At 39.1% G+C, this 23,304-nt stretch overlaps 1 protein-coding gene across 3 annotated transcripts in view; it reads left to right on the forward strand.

Moving 5' to 3' along the window:
- LOC115212167 (HORMA domain-containing protein 1-like) overlaps window positions 1-8,304 on the forward strand; it is a 557,209-nt gene extending 548,905 nt beyond the window's left edge. For all 3 annotated transcript variants that reach the window (XM_036502711.1, XM_036502710.1, XM_036502712.1), the window contains one exon: window positions 7,874-8,304. In XM_036502711.1, coding sequence (XP_036358604.1) covers window positions 7,874-7,969 — 96 coding nt within the window. In that variant the 3' untranslated portion in view covers window positions 7,970-8,304. The remainder of the gene's footprint in view (window positions 1-7,873) is intronic.
- Window positions 8,305-23,304: the final 15,000 nt, after the last annotated feature.

Consider the following 23,304-nt stretch of genomic DNA (forward strand, 5'->3'; position numbering starts at 1 on the left):
GTCAGTTTTGGCATAGTTTTTACACCTGGATGCCCTTCCAAATGCCAACCATTTTACAGTGTAGACTGGATGCTTTTTACGTGGGCTCAGCACTAGCAGGATCACCAAGTAACTTGCAAAACAAATATACTTTGAGAGGGGAGGTGGCATTGGAGGAGGTAACCTTATGTCAGATGATGAAAGGTTATAGTGAGACAGAGACAGAAACAGGTATCTTGCTGTAGAGGAGGTACATGGTCACCCAGCCAGAGAGAGGGAGAGAGAGAGAGAGAGATTGAGCGATCAAGAATGAGGACAGAAACAGGTGTGCTGCTGTAAAGGAGATACATGGCTATCCAGCCTGAGGGAAAAGCAGGAGAAGGAGAGAGCACAGGAGACAGCAAGAGTACAAGAGAGAGCAGGAGAGAGATGGTGGCAAAGTGCCAAGCATACTCACAAGGGACAAGGATCAGAATATAAATGAGATGGTTGAATAAAAGAAGGAAGAGATAGATGGTGGCAAGTGCCCTTGAAGCATTGCCAAAAATGTGTGAATAGAGAGTGGGATAGGGGAATGCAGTAAGTGGTAAAAACCTGAGTGTATAGGGGGGGCTACCAGATATCAATGATATAGTGAACAGGGCCATGAGGACAGATTTTGGGAGTGAGAGATAAGTAGAGTGCATGAAAGAGATGTGTATACTAACAAATATGATACCAAAAAATTGTTAATAAAAAAGACAAATATAGAGATACGTGTGTGTGCATGCCTTTATATATGTTTTTATATTGCCAATACTTAAAAATTAGTGTTCTTTGGTTTATATCCAATAACTTGGTGGTTCAACAAATAACCAGCATGGTTGCAGTCCCATGATTAAAACAAGTATAAAAGTAAAAATAATGATAGAAACATGTTGTTTATTTGACGTTTGCCAAATGGAGTTTAATAGGAACCATTAATAGAGCTCAGAGAGAAGAAAGTGGGGAGATATGCATGTATAGCTAAAAGTTAGTATTAATTATTAGCTTAGTACTTATCTGAATTCCCTCAGCCCTCAATGAGAGATGGGTGAGAGAGAGAGAGAGATGAAAAGAATTTTATACATTAACACTTATCTTATCTGAACCCTAACAGTTGAGAGTGATGAAATTTAGTGATATGTGCATCAAAGATAGAGGTTTGTAGGCAGACACTAATGAATAAGATTCTAATAAATATACTAAACCTAATTTGAGCAGATATTTTGAATACAGTTTGCTGTTTAAGGTGACTTACATTAGAGTAAAACTATTCTGTGATGTGACAAAAATAGTAGTGTCAAACAAAATTTCTTAATTTCTGCCAGAATTTTTCCTGGTCTTAGCCTACATAGGTTCATAAAATAATTAAATAGGCGTAGGAGTGGCTGTGTGGCAAATAGCTTGTTTGCCAACCACATGGTTCCGGGTTCAGTCCCACTGCGTGGCACCTTGGGCAAGTGTCTTCTACTATAGCCTCGGGATGACCAAAGCCTTGTGAGTGGATTTGGTAGACGGAAACTGAAAGAAGCCCGTCGTATATATGTATATATATATATATATATATATATATATATATATATATATATATATATATATGCGTGTGTGTGTCTGTGTTTGTCCCCCTAGCATTGCTTGACAACCGATGCTGGTGTGTTTATGTCCCCGTTACTTAGCGGTTCGGCAAAAGAGACCGATAGAATAAGTACTGGGCTTACAAAAGAATATGTCCCGGGGTCGAGTTGCTCGATTAAAAAAGGTGATGCTCCAGCATGGCCGCAGTCAAATGACTGAAACAAGTAAAAGAGTAAATCATAAATAGAATAAAGATCATTTTAATTTTGATTCGAGGAATCTGTATTTATAGAATAACATACTTCTTTGTTTCTTTTGACAAATAATAACTAGTTTTATGATAAATATTTCAAAATTCTTTATGATTATACAATATACACTATTTGTTTGCAAATTTTAGCAGGTCATAAACATGACATTATGTAATAATGATATACCCAAAGTGTTAACTTTCTTACTTCTCTTTCTGTATGGCAGCAACATCAATGTGACAGATTCCAGTTTGACACAGAAAATGAAAAGCACGCTTAAACCACCAATCATTGCCAATATCTTCAATATGACTGTGTCCTTTGTGTTCAGTATCAGGAAATAGCTACTGGGGAACTGTCATTTGTGACCAAAGGAAAAAAATATTTTCAGTGGTCAAATGTTATTAGGATGGAGGCACAATGGCCCAGTGGTTAGGGCAGCAGACTCACAGTTGGAGGATCGCGGTTTTGATTCCCAGACCGGGTGTTGTGTGTGTTTATTGAGCGAAAACACCTAAAGCTAAAGTTATTAGGATAGCTGAGTTCATCCAGCAGGTCCAGAACATTAACAATGCCAGTCTTAGGGAAGTGCTGCACGAAGACATCAGATTCAGTCTTTACATGATGAAGACTAACAAAACCCAGGAGGGTTGTGGTGGGTTGCATGTGTAGGGTCCACCTAGCATACAGTCACTTTAGTGGCTGCATCTTATTTTAGTTATTTTAGTGGCAGCATATTTAGGGGTCAACATTGGGGCTGAGGGTGGTTTGTTGAACGATTTGTTTCTCTGGTATATCTAGCTAAATGGATCTGCCATTTTTGCGAGGGGAATATGTTGTTTTTCTGTTTGATGTCTTTGTTTTTCCTTGCGTTTATACCCCTTAAACAAGTCTGACTCAGACAAAACACTGCTCATCTAGTATGAGATATAGAATAGGTGATATAATGAGTTATATTTATACTCATTATGTTATTTAGGCATTCTTGTCTGAGCATGTGGTTAGCTTCAAGTTCACACTATTGAAAAGGCCAAAATGCATCTGACATTCTGACCAGAATGCCAGATGCATTTGTTCCAGTAGTGGCTGGCAAGAATGCTCTCTAAGTAACAGGACAGCTTTCTGTCACTTATTTTATTTATTTAATTTACTATTGTAGCTTTAGGTTTTAAATACATTTATCTCATTTTATACCCTTACAAACTAGCAATTCCATACACAATATATGCATTAATTTCTATCCTCCCAACACCAATCAATGTCCAGTCTACTCAATTCCAACTGCTGCATTTCATTTCGCTGGTTACCCACTACCAAAATCCATTTACTACTCAAGATATACTATGTTGCTTCAGCTGTACTTTCTGGCAAATACTGAAGTTTCTCTCTAAATTACATTATGATATAAGAAATATTAAATTATTTATGTTCACATGAATGTTATATATTTTTTCCATAACAGTATTTTCTATTTGATATTTTATGACTAACATTGATTAATACACTCCATATGCAGCTTAGAGATTAATGGCCAGTATAGTTCATAGGGGTTACTGAAAACCATACTGGCCTGAGAACATAATAAATGATGAAGATAAAAGACTAAAAAAAACTAACCAGGTTGTAAAAAAACAAAGTGTTTTAACTATTTTTTATAATCCTTTATTTTGCTATTTTTATTTTATTTTATTTCTCTTGACACATTTCATCTACTCTTTGGTAAAAGTCATCTTCAATTCCTACTTTAGGTTTTTTTTTATTTATTTAACTGTAACTATCACTTAACCATGATTAGTTTTTCTTTTCTGTTAATACTATGAACAACTCGAAGACAACCATGGCTCTGTTACTGATATTGTTGCTGATAGTATTATTGCAATATTACTTATATGTTTGTGTTTGCATCTCCTGGAATCTGATAATGTAATTGGTGTGAAGTAATGTACATTGTATACCCAGAGTATTCAGTAAAATCCAACAGCAATTAATCATATTCCACCCAGTGAAGTGCCCACACACAGATGATGCTGAAAAATATTCAACTATGTTGTAATTATAAAGAATGACCTTTACATTCCTGGCTTTATCTATCTTTATACTATACTGCTCTATAACTTAGAATGTGCTTGGATTTATGATTTACCAACAAAACTAATCGCATTCCTTGAAGAAAATGACTTGCTGAGTGATACCCAGCATGGCTTTTGACCAGGTAGGAGCTGCCTGACCTAGCTTTTACAGCACTATGGCTGGGTGTTGAGGCAGTTACTCAACAACTCAAATGTGGATGTAATATACCTTTATTTTGCAAAAACTTTTGATAAAGTGGATCATTGTATGATATGCCATAAACTGTGTGATCTTGATATAGCTGGAAAACTAGGGAAGTGGTTACATGACTTTCTGAAAGATAGAAGTTAAGCAGTAGTGGCCAATGGAGCCACCTCAATGAAAACACAAATAGTGAGTGGTGTTCCACAAGGCACTGTCTTGGGACTACCGCTTTTCATTGTGGCCCTCTCAGATATGCCCTCAACTGCCTGGATAACCACTCTTGCTAGCTACGCAGACGATACAAGAGTCTCGCAGAAAATACAGAACCACAGTGATGTTGCACACCTGCAGCAGGAGTTGGACTCAATTTACAGATGGGCCGAGGATAATAATATGCTGTTTAATGCTGAAAAATTCCAAGCCCTGTGTGTCCAAAACTGAATATAAAACTTACAGGGTACACTGGTCTACAGTGGATTACAATCCCAGAGCCTAAATCAGTAAAGGACCTGAGATTTGACATGAGTGATGATACCTCTTTCCAAGTGTACATTACCAGGATGGTGACAAAGTGCAGATGATTGGCTGGATGAATTCTGAGAATGTTCGGAACCAAAGAAAAGGAAACCATGATGGTCCTCTGGAGAACATTCATCCCCAGCCACCTGGATTACTGCTTCCAGCTATGGTCACCCAACAGTGTAAAATTAACAGCGGACCTTGAAGCAATCCAGCAAAGCTTCACAAAGAGGATCATCTCATTGCAACAGCTCAGCTACTGGAACAGCCTGGGTTTCAGAGGCCCACAGCTTCTTAATATTCTTCCAAAGAGCCTGAGGGACCTACACAAAGTGGATGTAGGTATTTTCAAATCAAAACTGGACCTCTTCTTGTCAAGAGTCTTAGACAAACCTACCTCATGGCAAGAGGTGCAAATGAGGGTAGCAACATCAAACTCTATTCTTCACCAAGTGCCACATATTAGAGGAGGCTCTCAGTAATGACAGTGTAGCAAAATGGTGGTGCCCCAGCATGGCCACAGCTCGGATATAAAACTTCAAACAGATATATATATATATATATATATATGGAGAGAGAGAGAGAATATTTGATTCCAAACTAGGGTGAAATTACATATGAATTATATGTGTATATACTGCAGACACTCACACATGCATGCATATATTGTATAATTTGGGTAAAAACCTTGTAGCATGCATTTAGAGCCCTTATGTTGTTATTTGGCTTTCACATGTTATCTTACAGTAGGCTATATTTCTGGGCTGGATACATATATGACACTCCTCTTTGCATAAGAATAATACAAAAATAATATAACATGAGGATGGAGGATGTACCACTTTAATAGTAGGTAACAATATTTGTTTCTGCACCGTACAGCAGCTTTAAGTTGCTAAGTTTATATTCATGTACCATTATAAAAGGTCATCCTTTATAATTACTACATAGTTGAACATTTTTCGGAATTAATCTCATAAACGATTTTTTCCTTGATTTCAGCACATCGTATTTCTGTAGTGGGTATAATAATATGTGGAAAGTGACGATTTAAAAGTCTGTTATCAGACAACGACCACACTGCTAGAAATAGCAGCCACGTCATGCACACAAATTGCTGAAGTACAGCCAACAGCGGGAGAAAACAACAACAACAACAACAACCAGGAGTGGGTCACCGTGGAACCTTCAAAAAGAAGACAGAAACAAAAAAACCCACCCTCTTCAGATACACAGGACTATGCTCCGAGAGAGACAAGCACACCCACACCCACAAATACAGCCGCAAACACACACGTAGCCAAATAAAACACACACACTGGAAAAAGCACACACAAACACACAGACACATACCACAAGCACACACTCACCTACAAGCACACACACCCCTCCACAATCGCCTAATATAAAAAAGTGAAACACCTTCATGGTGATAAACAAAAATAATAAACACTTAAGAGACCAAATTGGTTTAATGAAATCGACAAAAAAATATATCGCAACAGATTTAAATAGTATAATTCTTGAAAATGTTGAGTTTTATACCATAGACAACACTGACTATTTCGAACTAAAAAAATCTTTTGTGGAGGATGTCGGCCCATTACAGATGAACTTTTTGAGACATCTGTACCGGCAATTCGCAAAAAAAATGACCTCGCAAACCACAACACTTACAGACAGAAAAGAGGAGGGTGAAACTACACCCTCTCTCCCGTTCAAACAGTAAGTTTTAAACATTCGACTAATTTTTCACGTTCTCGTTTAAACTCGGTTGTTTAAATATTCGCAGCCTGGGGTCAGATTGGAAGCAAGGCTACCTCCTTAACAACCTTGGGTCACATCGTTTGAACGGCTACAAGAAATATGTTTCTCCCTGTCAACTGGGAGGGGGCGGAGGAGTGCTGGCCAGAAAAAACCTGGATTTAGAGATTAGAACTGTCTTTAGAGAACCGAAAGGCAGGCTGGTCATTTTGGATGTAACGCACTGCAGTGGTAAAAGTGTTCAGGTTGGTTGTTGTTTATGCTCCCTGCGAAGGAAAAGCCGGGTAGAAAGATTACTTCAAAAGCCTAGAGAATTTTCTCAGCATGTTGAACCTATGTGGTTCCACATAAAAATGCCTGTGCAATGCCATGTAAAAGAACTCATGTGGCACCATGTAAAAGCATCCCTGCAGTGCCACGTAAGAGCCCCCAGCACACTCTGTAAAGTGATCTGCATTAGGAAGGGAATCCAGCCATAGAAACTATGCTAAATCAGACTGGAGTCTGGTGCAGCCTTCCAGCTCTGATCAAATCATCCAACCCATGCCAGCATGGACAATGGACGTTAAATGATGATGGTGATGATGATAAGGATAATGATGATCATGATCATGATAGTTCCCTGAGATATGGAATTAGGGTTAGGGTTAGGGTTATTTCCAAGGTTCCCTAAGAGAAATGTTTGTCTAATCAATTGCAGTTATTCTTCATTATAGAAGAGTATAAGTTCGTAGATAAAAGCAGTGCTTCTCAAAGTGGTGGTTTGCAAAATGGTGCCAGTCCACAAGCCATCAGCTGCCGGTGTGCAGCGAGTTTCCAGAAAAGAAAGAAACATAAAATGCTTATGTAATATTGTATTATTTGTTTACAAAATAAATATAAAATTGTTGACTTTTATTATATTCATTATATATATATTGTTTCTGGTATAAATTAATATTACTAGGAAATATTACTGGTCCCTGGCACATTGGAAAAAAACTGCCAGTACACCACATCAGATAATTTGAGAAGCACTGATCTAAAGTATTCATATAAATTGAAGTTATTCAAAGTTATTGAGGAAGAGAAAGATCTAGGTGCAATCCTCAATAAGGATTTAAAGATCCGCCAAACATTACAGTGATTGTCAAGAAAGCTTACAATAATACAATGACTCTTAATGATTGACAAAATACTTTTTCTCATATTCACTAAGACCATGATTCAATATGTTATCTTCACCAGGGGAACACTATTAAGCAAATTCTCAAATTCTATCATCCCAAACTTAAGGCACTTGATTTAGGCTTTACTGTTTCTAAGACCTTTAAAGCGGGGTGTGATAAATATAAATGAACTAGTAGTAAATTGTCACCAACAAACACTGTTATACTTGTGGAACAGGATTCATATATATTAGATTAATCATCAAAGAAGATTGTTACTGAATGAACTCATTACAAATCAGAAATATTTGAAATATTTATCTTTTCTATTATCAATTTCAGGCTGATGAAATGAAATTAGAAACTAAGGAAAAGAATGATGATCCAGTACCAAAATGGAAAAAAGCAAGCTTAGCTGTTAAATCTATCATTGTGTAATTTGTTGAGCATTGTATATTATTATTGTTGTTGTTGCTGTTGTAGTAGGCCAATGAGCTGGAAGAATCACTGGAATGTCAGAAAAAATGCATTCCAAGATCTCTTTTGGTACTTTACATTATGAATTCATATCCTACCTTTCAGAACTGATAAAATAAAGTACTAGAGTTAACATAATTGATTCAAAACTGTTGGACTTCTACCTAAATTATAAATAAGTATTATTGCTATCATCAACATTATTTGCATTTTCTTAATATGGAATTTTCCTCTTCTGTTGCAGTTTTTTATGTTTATATTCATATTCTCTTATTGTACCAGTTATTTGAGTTTTATAATCATCTTTGGAATTGTCAATGTTGTTGAATAAATACATATATTGAAAGTTTTTGTTGAGTTTAATAGCTATCTCTTACTCTTGCTAAAGGTCAACTTACTTATTCTTTGAATATGTTGATGTCATCTCTATTTCTGGTTTCTAGTAAAAATTTAATCTTACAACAGAAGTGCATTTCTTTCTACTTATATAGTAGCAATAATAAGGATTTCAAATTTTGACACAAGACCAACAATTTCAGAGGCGGAGATAAGTCAATTACATCGACCCCAGTACTCAACCGGTACTTAATTTATCAACTCTGAAAGGATGAAAGGCAAAGTCGACCTGGGTGGAATTTGAACCCAGAACATAGCGACAGGTAAAATACTGCTAAGCATTTCACCCAGCATACTAACAATTCTTCCAGCTTGCCACCTTAGAAGTAGTAATAATAACGATAATCAATTTTATTGGCATGTGATCAATATTACTGCTATATTACTGATGAGATTTGAACTCAGAGCATAAAAATACATAACAGTACCACAAGACATTTTGACTGGTACTTCACCAATCCTCCATCTACTGCCCTAAATTCCACCATTCATCACTCATTCAATGATAATAAATTGCAATATTCTTAGTGTGTCTGCACTGGATTGCTTTGACACTTGTGGCAGCCATATTGAGAGTGATAGTCTAGACATCTGAGAAAAAAATGTTCTCTAAAGGATCCACATGTGCATATTCCTGAGATGGGGACCTTGTACATGTGATTGGATGTACAATCACATGTCCAATGTAATTTTGACCCTATGGACCCAATTGGCCGAAGATCTAGTTTTACTAGATTTCTTGACAATAGCCTGTTCCAGGCACCCTGTGATCATTGATGGATGCTCCCCCCCCCCCAAGTGTCACCTGTGCCTGGAATCAGGGCACATGAAGAAGAACTATTGCTGGGACCAGGCAAAGGTCCTGGACCAGTTGATTGATAACTGTTAACCCCCTGTTCCTCCAACAACGCCTCCTGCTCCTTCATTGGAGGGAGAGAGGGAGAAAGTCGAGAAGGAGGTAACCTCCTTGAGAAAAGGTACTAAGGGAAAGAAGGTAGGAAACAATGGTTGCCTACTGATGGACTCTGAGGTGGCAGGAGGGGAGGAGGGACCTCCGGACATGTTGAAGGAACTCCACCCTCCCGTTGCAAAGGGGAAAAGAAAGAAGAAAAAGAAAAATGGAGCATTGCCGGCGATGGCATGTCCAAAATCCCTTCAGTGGGATGTGTGCCACTGGAGGGGGAGAAGAAGGAAACCTTATCAGTGGGATGTGTGCCACTGAGCAAGGTAGTTGAGGTCCCTCTCAATGAAAGTGATGGGGAATTTGTATTCCTCTATCACAGGGAGTATGTGGAAAATAATCTTGATAGTCAGGTTCTGATGGACCTGATTTTTATTGACAGTCCAGAGTGGCCTTCACAGGTGGCTGCACTAGTACTGTAAAGAAAAGAATTTTTGCACAGGTCAAGATCCTTCCCAAAGGAGAAATACAGATTACTTTTTTTTGGCTCCGATTGGTGGTTGCAGGAATACCTGCAGGCCACAAAAGAGTTAATTGGGGAGTAATGTATGAGATTTATCACCTACATATGTATGCGTATAAATTTTGTTTCCTTTGGGATGGACTTATAGTCCAACGTTTTGTATTTATTTGTAAGAGGTTTAATACCTCTATATATGTTGTTTTTAACGAACAATGTTTTAGAGAAGCAGAGGGTCGGCGGGCGCTTTCTGTCTTCTCCCATCTTTATCATCTTGTATTATTATCATCCAGCCCGCAAAGCTACATATCTGTGTACTGCCTTTATGGCAAATGATATAAAATAAAGTAGCTTGCTTACCAACATAGTTCTGGGTTCAGTCCCACTGCATGGCACCTTGGGCAAGTGTCTCCTACAATAGCCTTGAGCCGAACAAAGCCTTGTGAGTGGATTTGGTTGACTGAAACTGAAAGAAGCCTGTCATATATATATATATGTATGTGTGTATTTGTATGTTTTTGTGTGTCTGTGTTCATCCCCCCAGCATCATTTGACAACCGACGTTGGTGTGTTTACCTCCCCGTAACTTTGTGGTTCAGCAAAAGACACTGAGAGAATAAGTACTATGCTTACAAAGAATAGGTCCTGGAGTCAATTTGCTCAACTAAAGGTGGTGCTCCAGCATGGCTGCAGTCAAATGACTGATACAAGTAAAAGAATAAAAGAATATGCTCCACAATCCAGGCTGGCAGGTGGACAAAAGAACCAATTTGACAATATGGGGGTCCATTTGCTAATGACATGATGCTCATCAAGTGGACTACAAGGCCTGCTCAACAAGTGCTCAGAGTTCTGCCAGGAGATAGTACTTGCAATTAATGTCTCGAAATGCACCTGGTTCTCATACATATGAGCCACAATCAACCCATGTTTGACTTGAGTGTGTGTCACAGTGCATAAGTAATACCGTTTTACAGCCTAATGCAGTCTATGCCTGACTGGGGAGCACTCAAGAGATTTGACACAGTCATTTGCATGGAGACCTGTAGGATGCTGAATCTTCAGGAGCTGGTGTCAATGCATTTCCTGTACTGTAGCAGGACAATACCCCAAAATGAGATTCAGACAAATATTTTTACTTCAGTGGTGTTTGGTAAATATAATATTCACAGCTATAAGCAAGTGTATTCTAACACATCACTTTTCAATCAAACAACAATGAATTAAAAATTGAAACACTACTCTTGAATTGTAATAAAATTAGCCAAAACAAAAACTGAATTTTTTTATTTAAAAATTTTAGAATGATTCATTGAATACTTTCATGAATGTTAGAAACTTTTTCTTCACTTGTTTTGAGATAAATATTTTTACTCCAGTGAAATATTTTTACTTCAGTTAAATGTTTTGAATTTGGCATTTCATTCCAAAACATTCAAAGAATTTGCCAAATATTTTCAACTTTTTGCATGCTTTCTGTCCACATCTTACTGTAACAGGCATAACGCTGAGTCCTTCTTCACAGTCAAATGGCTGGACAAATGGCCACAATGTTTTTTTGGATTACAAAGGAAGTAATCAGGAAGGTTTTTAGTGGAAAAAATGTGAAAAAGTATGATTATTTAGTGGATATTGAGTTTTTTGTAGTGTTAGTGTGCACATACGACAGAGTCTAAGCACCCTAAGAGAAATGTTGGACATAAGAAGCATCAGATGTGGCATGCAAAAGAGATGTCTGCACTGGTATGGTCATGTACTACAGATGGATGAGGAGAGCTGTGTGAAGAAGTGCCACTCCCAAACAGTGGAAGGAGCCCATGGTAGAGGGAGACCCAGGAAGACATGGGATGAGGTGGTGAATGAAGCATGACCTTCAAATGTTGGGCCTCACAGTGGCAATGACAAAAGACCAAGACCTCTGGAGATATGCTGTGACTGAGAAGACCCAGCAAATAAAGTGAGATCGCAACTGTAGCCTACACCAGTGTCGCATAACCAGCCCACTCAAAAAGTACCTTTGGATCGAAGGGTGACATACCATGCTTGAGGAGACCTATTGAGTCAAGTAATTTTTTTTGATCTTCTAAAAATTCTGGCAACAAAGATAAACTCTGGATTCCACCCCCGCTGTATTGTTTGTGACTTTAGAAAGTTTAGATTTGTGATACTCTCGCTCTGTTTCCCATTGTAGATGGACAGATTTGGGCGTCTGTCCATCTGTCTGTCTTTTTGTCTGTTCCCTCTTCAAGGCCAGATGGCTGGACCAATGGTTACGATATTTTTCAGGATTACATCAACATCAATATCAAATCAAACCACAATCAAATGAAAATTGTACCGCCTGTCTGGCTCCCTGTGCCAGTGTCACATAAAAAGCACCATCCAAATGTGGTCAATGCCAGCCTCCTAACCCTGACTGGCTCCTGTGCTGGTGGCATGTAAAAAGCACCATCTGAACATGGCTGATGCCAGCACCACCTTGACTGGCTCCCATGCCAGTGGTATATAAAAGCACCATCCAAACACGGTTGATGCCAGCCCCCTCTGGCTCCCATGCCAGTGGCACATAAAAAGCACCCGCTACACTCTCAGAGGGTTGGTGTTAGGAAGGGCATCCAGCTGTAGAAACACTGCCAGATCAGAGTGGAGCCTCATGCAGCCTCCTGGCTTCTCAGATCCCAGTCAAACTGTCCAACCCACGCCAGCATGGAAAATGGATGTTAAACAATGATGTTGATGATGAAATTTCATCAGCATCATCAACATCATCATCTTCTAAAAATTCTGGCAACAAAGATAAACTCTGGATTCCACCCCTGCTGTATTGTTTGTGACTTTAGAAAGTTTAGATTTGTGATACTCTTGCTCTGTTTCCCATCGTAGATGGACAGATTTGGGCGTCTGTCCATCTGTCTGTCTTTTTGTCTGTTCCCTCTTCAAGGCCAGATGGCTGGACCAATGGTTACGATATTTTTTAGGATTACAAAGACAGCCATCAGGAAGGTTTTTAGCATTAAAATATCAGAAAGGATGATTATTTCATGGATATCAATTTTTGAACTGATAAACCACCTACACATTTTTATTAAGAATTCACCAACCACAAGTAACTCTGGATTTTCATCATATCTCAGTGAGATATTTGGTAAATGTAATAATCACAGCTATTAGTAAATGTATTTTAAAATATTATATCTCAATCTGACAAGTGTGATTGAGAAAGCTTAACAGCTAATGTTGAATATTAGCCTGAGAAAACAATTTTCCATTTTGCAATTCTCGAATGATTTCACACTGCTTTGCAACATTTTTGATGTACATGATTTCTGAGAAAGGTGGAAGCCCATTGTAGATACAAAGGGAGTTGCGAGGACAGTAAATAGTGTGACTATTCAGTGGTTATTGAAGTGTGTCAGTCTCAAGCAGGATTCAAAATGGCTAATCGAAGCAACTGTTGTTTATGTCTCAGTTTTGTCAATCAAAATAACCCATAGTACCAGAACATCTAGATATTATTCATATAGAACAGTAAGAGGTAAGTCTTAGTTTAATTTTTTGCAATCCTAAAGATTCCGCTCATGCATTTACAGCAAATAAGGCACAAGGCCAGATTTTTAGATCGTGTAGGTGTATTTTTACCCACTCTAATGTTTACACATGTCCAGTTATACGTCACGAGTAGAGCAACAGACTCCAGTAATTGGAAAATTAGTGTCGACCAAGCAGAAAATATAGTCTACAAAGAAGTTTTGTAATCATAATGATATTATCAAAATTTCATAATTTAAATTAGAAAATTTGTGAGCTTTGAATGTATAAGAATAAAAAACAAATGTAAAATAGTGTAAACAACTAAAAGAAAAGTATATCTAAATAGCATTTTTTCTTAATGTTTTTTATGTCAAAGGAAGTTCTGGCTTTTGTTAGGAATGGTTCACATAACCTTTCATGATACAGGAGCTGGGAGCCTATTCAGTTTGTGAGTGAATCATCATCATATGTCACTTAGTTGCAAACACATGTCACATAGCTGCAATAGAATCACCAACAATAATGTGATTTCTCTAAGACATCATCCAGTAACCCTATCAAGTCCACTTACACATTTCTCAATACATACTGCTGTTATGACTTCCCTCCCTCATTGTATGCTTCCATCGTAGATTTGTTAGTATTGTTAATTCAGTGAAATGTTTCATAAATATAGTATACACAGCTATAAGTAAATGTATTACTTAGTAATCTGACAAGCGTAAGTGAGAAAAATTTAAAGTCAATAGCAATTTTTGAATGATTTCACAGTGATATACAACATTTTCTATATTCATGTTCTCTACGAAAGGTTGAAGCTTTAGTGAAATGTTTGGAAAGTATAACCTTCATGGCTATTAGTAAATGAATTTTAATGCATTACTTCACAATCTGAGAAATGTGAGAAAAATTGAGTCACAAAACAACAAATTTTCATTTCATCATTTTTGAATGAATTCACCCTGATTTGCAACATTTGTGATGTACATGCTTTCTGTGAAAGAGAAATGTTTGGTAAATACAATCTTCACAGCTATTAGTAAATATGTATTAACCTATTTATTCTCACTTTGACAAGCATAGGTGAGAAACATTCAAAGTCACAAATATGCAATATTTTTAGCCTGAGAAAACAATTTTTCATTTTGCCATTTTCAAATGATTTTATGCTGCTTTGCAACATTTTTGCTGTATATGTTTTCTGTAAAAGGTTGAAGCTTCAGGGAAATGTTTGATACATATAATCTTCACAGCTATTTCTAAATGAATATAAACTCATTACATCTCAATCTGTTAGTGAGAAAAATTGAAAGTATATGCTGAGAAACCAACAATTTTCCATTTCAAAATTTTCAAGTGATTTGACGCTGATTTACAAATTTTTGTTTTATATGATTTCTGAGAAAGGTGGAAGCTTCAGTGAAATATTTGGTAAACAAGATCTTCACAGCTATTAGTAAACATATATCAATTAAGCCAATACTTCTCAATCTGAAGGGTATATATGAGGAAAATGGAAAGATAAAAATTTTGAATATTAGCCTGAGAAACCAGCGATTTTACTTTTCAAGATTTTCAAATGATTTTGCACTGATTTCTAACATTTTCGATATTAATGTTTTCTGAGAAAGGTTGAAGCTTCAGTGAGATATTTGGTAAATGTAATAATCACAGCTATTAGTAAATGTATTTTAAAATATTATATCTCAATCTGACAAGTGTGATTGAGAAAGCTTAACAGCTAATGTTGAATATTAGCCTGAGAAAACAATTTTCCATTTTGCAATTCTCGAATGATTTCACACTACTTTGCAACATTTTTGATGTACATGATTTCTGAGAAAGGTGGAAGCTTTAATAGAATGTTTGGTAAATGTAATCTTTTCATCTATTAGTAAATATATGTTAATTTACGCAATACTTCCTAATCTGATGGGTGTGAATGGAAAAATGGGAAGACTTTTCATTTACAAATTTTTTTTATGATTTCAGGCTGATTTACAGCATTTTTAATAATCCTCACAGGTATTAGTAGATGTATATTCACCCATTACTTCTCCATCTGAAGAGTATGAGAAAGACTGAAAGTCACCAATTTCGAAAATGAAACTCAGAAACATTAATTAGACTTGGAAACACAAACCCTCACATGAATCATAACCCAACCCTAATCCTAACACTAAACCTAACCCTAATCCTCGTCCCAAACCTGAACCTAAGCAGACTCCTAACAATAATTCTAACTCTAACTCTGCCTTAACCCTTACAACACCCTAACCTTAAACCTGACCTTTACCCTAAACCAAAATCTAAAGCAAAACCTAAACATAAACCTAACCTTAAAGTTAAAATTAAACCTAACCATAACAAAAAACCTAAAACTAAACTTAACCCTACACTTCATCCTACACTGCCGATAGTTGTTGTTGACAAACAACGGCAGTAATTTTATTCAGCTGAATACACGTCATTGATTGGTTGAAATTACCAAAATATGACAACTTTAACATGAAATAACTTCGTAAATATCAGCTTTTCTCAAAAACGCTAAGAGTTAAAGATGTTTTATATGACACATTCTACCAGTGTCTGAAGTTTGAAAGTGTTTAGTTGCAAAAAATTATTTTTTAAATCTGTCGGTCAAAAGGTAAAGATCCACAAAACCAACAGTTGCTGGAAGGAAATTCCTTCGCATATTTTCGTATATACGAAGAAATCTTCAAAGAAGAAAAAAAAAAAACTTGATCTTAGAAAAAAGTACTTTTTCGGAAACTTGTTCCCTGCTGAATATGAAAGATATAGTAATTATATTCATGCATGCATGCATATATACATACATACATGCATACATGCATGCATAAATGCATACATACATACATACATACATACATACATACATACATACATACATACATACATACATACATACATACATACATACATTCAAAGCAGGGATGGTAAAGAACTTCTTTGTGATTCACAAGAAATTCTGCGAAGGTGGCAAGAACACTTTGATGAATTTTTGAATCAGCAGTCTGTAGTTAGTGAGGATGTTCTCAATCTCATCCCTGGATTACCTGTGAAGGCAGCACTCGCAGAACCACCAGAGTTGGATGAAGTTGCAGTGGCTGTCTCAAGGATGAATAATGGGAAGTCTCCGGGTATGGGTGGCATACATGCGGAGTTGTTACAGCATGGTGGTAACTTCTGTAGCAACTTCACTCTTTGTTTGGTAAGATATGGGCTAGTGAATCTGTACCTGAGGATTGGAGAGATACAGTAATGGTGGTCTTGCATAAGGGAAAGGGCAACAGGAATGATTGTGGTAATTATAGGGGAATATCATTGCTTTCGTAGGAAAGGTTTTATGCAGGGTACTTCTGGATCATCTGCTGAAATATGTTGCAGATTGTGTTCTTCCAGAAAGTCAATCTAGCTTTCATGTGGGACGTGGCACTGCTGATATGATCTTTTCAGCTAGACAGCTTCAGGAGAAGTGTGTGGTACAGGGTCTGGATTTGTATCAGGTTTTTGTCGATCTGACAAAAGCCTTTGATACCGTCAATAGAAAAGCATTGTGGAAAGTCCTCCAGCAACTTGGGTGTCCTGAAAAGTTCCTTGTTTTGGTTAGGTCTTTTCATGAAGACATGAAGGGTAGGGTTAATGTTAGAGGGAAAATGTTGGAGCCTATTTCAATACAAAATGGAGTGAAACAGGGGGATATACTGGCACCAACCCTATTTGCCATATATTTTGCAATAGTTTTCTGTATTGCATTCAGAAACTGTAGATATGGTGTTCACATCCATTATCAAATCTCTGGCAGCATATTTAATATCAGGCGCTTTGCTGCAAAAACAAAGGTATTTACCTCTATCATAAGAGACCTTTTGTATGCAGATGATTGTGATCTAGTAGCACACACAGAGATTGATATGCAACACATTTTGAATGCATTCTCTGATGCTTGCACTGCCTTAGGATTGATAGTCAATCTCAAGAAAACTGTTGTCATGTACCAACCTGCCCCTGGCAAGCAGTATAGTGTACCAAATATCTATGTGTATGGTAAACGACTTGATGTAGTTGCTCAGTTTGTCTACCTGGGAAGCACTGTTAATAGATATAGCAATTTGGATGATGAAATTCCATATAGAATTAGGAAAGCAAGTGTTGCTTTCGGAAGGCTAGAAAGGTGCCTCTGGAGTCGGTGAGACATATGCAGAAAGACAAAGATAAAGGTGTACAAGGTGCTCCCTTCTCTTCTCTATGCCTGCAAAATGTAGGTCACATATCGATACCACCTTAAAGAACTGGAACGTTTCCATCAGATGTGTCTCAGACGAATCTATGGCATTAAGTGGGAGGACCGCATCAGTGATCTTGAAATATTGGAAGGCTCTCAGTGTGAAAGTATAGATACTCTTGTGTTAAAGCAAAGGCTCAGATGGAGTGGTCATCTGGTCAAGATGAATGATTCAAGGATGCCAAAACAACTCTTTTATGGAGAGTTAGCTAAATGAGAACGACCGCCACATAAACAAAAAAAGAGGTATAAGGACTTGCTGAAGGCTCCTCTTAAGAGATGCTTGCATTTATCCTGACACATGGGAGGGCATAGCTATTGATCGTAGCAGATGGAGAAGGATTATGCACGAGGGGACAGCTACTTTTGAGAAATCTCGAGTTGCACATGAGAAAGTAAGTAGGGATGTCAGGAAGGGCATCACTGGTACACTTCCAGATGGGAAGGGTCTTCCTATGATGCTGTCATGCAGTGTCTGTGCAAGACCCTGTCTCAGTAAAGCTGAACTCAAGAGTCATCTTCGTAGTCATAAAGCGAGACAGATAAGTGACAACCTGGCCACTGGTGGTGGTGTTACACACCATACTAATCATATCTGTCAGGCATGTGGAAGAGAGTGGAATTCGGCAGGTGGACTTAAACAACATGCAAAGGTACATAAAGCCCAGTTACAATTACAGACGGCTATTACCAGTAAAGGTTTCAGCTGCCAATTCTGTACATGACGTTGTAGATCTTAGCACCAGTAACAGTTAAGCTTCATGCAATGGCCATTCTCGATAACGAGGGGGCATGCATGTATGTATGTATGTATGTATGTATGTATGTATGTATGTATGTATGTATGTATGTATGTATGTAGGTATGTATGTAGGTATGTGGGTATATGGGTATGTAGGTATGTGGGTATATGGGTATGTATGTATGTATTAATGTATGTAGGTATGTGGGTATGTATGTATGTATGTAGGTAGGTAGGTAGATAAGTTTCTTTATTGGCCACACAGGGCTGCACACAGATGGGACAAGTTACAAGGTAGAGCTTTTCTTTTGGGGGATGAAAAAAACAAAAAACAAAAGAAACAAAAAAAAGGTGGGGTGGCGTAGGTTTTCGATCAAGAGGGATTGTAAAAGGGAAGAAAAGAACAAAAAAAAAAAAATAAATAAAATAAAAAAGAAAAAAAAAAGGAAAAGGAACAAAAGAAAAGAACAAAAAAAAGGTGGGGTGGCGTAGGTTTTCGATCAAGAGGGATTGTAAAAGGGAAGAAAAGAACAAAAAAAAAAAAATAAATAAAATAAAAAAGAAAAAAAAAAGGAAAAGGAACAAAAGAAAAGAGAAATGGAAAAAGAAGAAAAAAGGGGAAGAGGAAAAAAAAACCGATCAATAGGGATCGTGTATCAGTGTTATGATATATGGTGTAAAGGGGAAAGCAAGTAAGACCACGGTACCCTTGGTCAATATTGTTATATGTTACCACATTTGTTTGCAAGTGGATAACCCTCTGTTTTCAATTTCTGGGTTCATAGGATTATGCTCAAGGTGGCTTCGTCATTCATACGTGCCATCCTTGCTACATTCACCCATCTTTTTTTAAAACATTCGCTAGACAAAACTTGCCTCTCTACTCTCACTTTCCTTTTGAAGTGGTACTTGAAGAAATTGATGAGAGGTTGACCAGAGAGGAAAGTGTTTGTCTCCAATCCTTTCAGACGCGTCCACCAGATACATTCTTTCGCCATAGCCACAAGGATGATGAAAATAGCTCTTGCTTCCTGTTTGAAGGAAGGAGGCGTGACAATATTGACGATAGACTCAGCTGATAAACCGACTTGTCCCACACATGACAGCAGTTGTTTGACATAAGCTCACAGGTCGGAAATTGTTGGACACTGCATGAGTGCGTGCAGAACAGGCGGGTCAGGTATTCCTCGTCGACGTCTAGGTTTGCCCTGGCTCGTCGTTGTACCTCCCCTCCACTAATCCCCTATAGAATGCTTTGGTTGTGATGGAGTCACTCAAGGGTGACCCAGGACGGCAGAGTTGCTTGAGAGCAACACGACACTCGCGGTGCCATTCGCCCTTCCTCGGCCTCTTTTTAATCCACGATTGCAGTTCGGTCATGGAGACGAGCTGCGGGAAAGCATGCCTCACAAACGGCAACCACACCTGTTCACCGTCGTCTACCAAGAGCCTGAGATGTTGCAGTCTCAGCGCGTGTCTGCGCATCATCAACCACGGCATGCCCATTCCTCCTTTTAATGGGTGTTGACAGCAAATGGATCGCCTGACCATCGGGACGCATCCTTTCCACAAGAGGCGAAAGAGAATGCGTTCTAGTTTGGTGATGGTAGAGTCGGGACAAGGCACGACGGTCAGGCGGTAGTAGATGACGGACGCGATGTACGTGTTCGCCACCTCCAACCGACCTTTTAGGGACAGTTTCCTCTCGGCCCATTGCCGGGTGAGAGTGACCACCCTACTCGTTATCTCGTTCCAATTCTTCTCCACTTGGAGGTCCGGTCTGAACCAGACCCCGAGCAACTCGACTGGGCCGTTGGTCCAGCGTCCCACGACGGAGGCGCTGGTGGACGGCATGGGCTTGCTTCTCCAGGTGCCTAGTCGCAAGCCCACTGACTTTTCCCGGTTGATTTTCGCTCCTGTCACCCCTTTGTAGTTTTTCAGTGTCTCGCCGACCTGCTCGATGTGCTCGTGGCTAGACACTATGACGGTGACATCATCCGCGTATGCAGACACGCTCGTCCCGCATCCCAGTTCTCACGGGATGCCCCTCAAAGTTGCCAGCTTCCGCAATAATGGCTCGAGAGTCAATCTGTATAGAAGCGACGAGAGGGGGCATCCCTGACGGACCGAACGTGCGATGTCGAAAGGTCTCGATAGATGTCCATTCACGCGAATTACCGAACGGATGCTTCTGTACAAAGCAGCTATCCAGCTGCGGAAGACGGGACCGAAGTCAGCCGCTCTGAGTATCGATGGTCCACCCTATTGAAAGCTTTTGATTGATCCAAATTGATCAGCGCCCCACCCATGCCAGGTTCGTTAACTACCCTGTCTATGATATAGCGCATCAGGTGGAGGTTGTCGTGGATGGCCCGGCCCGGCAGGGCGCATGTTTGCGCCTTGTCGACTAGTTTCTCGATGACAAGCGCCAACCTCTTGGCTAGCACCTTGGCCAAAATTTTCAAGTCTGCATTAAGCAGAGTGATGGGCCTAAAGTTATCTATTACATTTCCCTTGATTGTATATAGGTAGGTAGGTAATATGTAGATATGTTTGTGTGTATGTATGTATGTAGGTAAGTAGATAGGTTGGTATGTAGGTATGTAGGTATGTATGTATGTAGGTATGTATGTGGGTATGTGCATATGTATGTGGGTATGTATGTATGCATGTATGTATATATGTATGTATGTAGGAATGTAGGTATTTATATAGGTATGTATGTATATGTTAGTTAGTTAATTTTTTGGCTCAAAAAGCAAAAAGCAAGGCCATGTAGGGGGACATAGAGTTAAGTACAGGGTGGTGTTCATGTAAAGAGTTCAGGCCACTTGAGGTCAAGGGAGACTTTGAACAAAGCGATCGTCAGCATCTTCACCATCTCGTCTGGCAGCTTGTTCCACGGATCCGCAACCCGGACGGAGAAAGCTCCTCTCCTTCGATTGAGATTAAATCGTCGCAGGTAGAGCGTTTCGGAATGACCCCGCAGCCGACGCTCTGGAGCAGGAGTGAAGAACAGCTCTTTCGAGAGGTTACACTTTCCGCTTATGATGTTGTGAGCGAGAATGAGATCACCACGGCGGTGGCGTTTTTCTAGAGAATAAAGGTCGAGCGTCTTCAGCCTTTCCTCATAAGACAAATTCTTGAGACCATGAACCATGCGGATAGCCAGCTTCTGGACTCTTTCGAGATGCTGTATGTCTTTGAGGAGATAAGGAGAAGAGGCTTGAATCCCGTACTCCAATATGGGTCTCACCAGCGTGACATAGAGCGGTAGGAATATGGCTGCTGTGAGCATTCCGAATGACCGTCGAATCAAGAACAGAATTCCACGTGCTTTGTTGGCAGCATGGACGCACTGGGCCGAAGGTGAAAAGGAGGAATCCACCAAGATACCCAGGTCCTTTACCTGATCGGTCCTCTCCAGCAGCAGACGACCCGGCTCGAAATCAAGTTGAGTTGCAGGAGGAGAGCCAACAGGCAGATGACAGCACTTTGACATGTTCAGACACAGGTCCCATTCGTTAGACTACCTCTAAATTTGGTGGAGGCATCGACGAAGATCCTCTATATCACCGCGAGGAACGGCCAGTTTGACATCATCGGCAAATAGAAGGGTGTGTTGCGTGAGGTCATCGGGCAAGTCATTTATCAAGACTAAAAACAATAAGGGCCCAAGCACTGAACCTTGAGGCATGCCACTGCTCGCACTGGAGACGTCGGACCGCGAACCATTTACTTGGACTTGGAAGGAGCGATCGGAGAGGAAGGCACCGACCCATCGTACAATATCCGGATGGAAACTATATGCTTGAAGCTTGACAAGTAATAGTGGTTTACCGTGTCAAAAGCTTTGGCAAAATCCAATAAAACGATGTCAACAGCATCACAATCATCGAGGATGCGCGTCACCAATTCTTCCATTACCAGTAAGTTGGTCAAGCATGATCTCTTCGGCACGAAGCCGTGTTGGGAATCAGAGATAGAGGCTGTGTTTTGGAGGTGGAGCATCATACTTTACTTAAGGATGGTTTCAAACATCTTGCTGATTATTGATGTAAGGGAAACCGGTCGGTAGTTAGGCGGGTCTTCGCGGCTCCCTTTCTTGAAAATTGGGCAGATTATCGCCGTTCTCCAGTCCGCAGGTATACCACCCGTCGCCAATGACATATTCAACAGACGTGTTAAGGGCTCACAGATGACCGGAGCCAATGCTTTGATAACCCATGGGTGTATGCCGTCATCTTGTTTGAAAAAGCCTCGGCAAATAATTGACTCTGTTGATAAGGGTCCTCAATCGATACGCCTGTTGAGTCTACCAACATTGCAATTTAATTGTTCAAGCGGGAATTCCGTTGGACATGGGCGAAGAAGGTTTTTGGATTGCTACTGGCGTTTGCCGCGATTTTGAAGCGTTCTTACTTTTCAATTTTCATGTTTGTAGGGAGGTAGGTAGGTTGGTATGTTGGTATGTATGTGGGTATGTATGTATGTATGTATGTATATGTGTGTGTGTGTATGTATGGATGTATGTAGTTATGTAGGTATGTGGGTATGTATGTATCTATGTATGTAGGTAGGTAGGTAGGTATGTATGTAGGTATGTATTTGGATATGTGGGTATGTAATTATGTATGCAGGTATGTAGGTATGTATGTAGGTATGTGGGTATGTATGTAGGCATGTGGGTATGTATGTATGTAGGTATATAGGTAAGTATGTAGGTATATGGGTATGTATGTATGTAGGTAAGTAGGTAGGTAGGTATGTTTGTAGGTATGTATGAGGGTATGTGGGTATGTATGTATGTATATAGGTATGACGTTATGCATGTACGTATATGGGTATGTATGTATAAAAGTATGTAGGTAGGTAGGTAGGTATGTATGTAGGTAGGTAG

The sequence above is a fragment of the Octopus sinensis genome, linkage group LG5 (assembly GCF_006345805.1).
Source record: "Octopus sinensis linkage group LG5, ASM634580v1, whole genome shotgun sequence".
In the NCBI taxonomy this organism is placed as follows: Eukaryota; Metazoa; Mollusca; class Cephalopoda; order Octopoda; family Octopodidae; genus Octopus; species Octopus sinensis.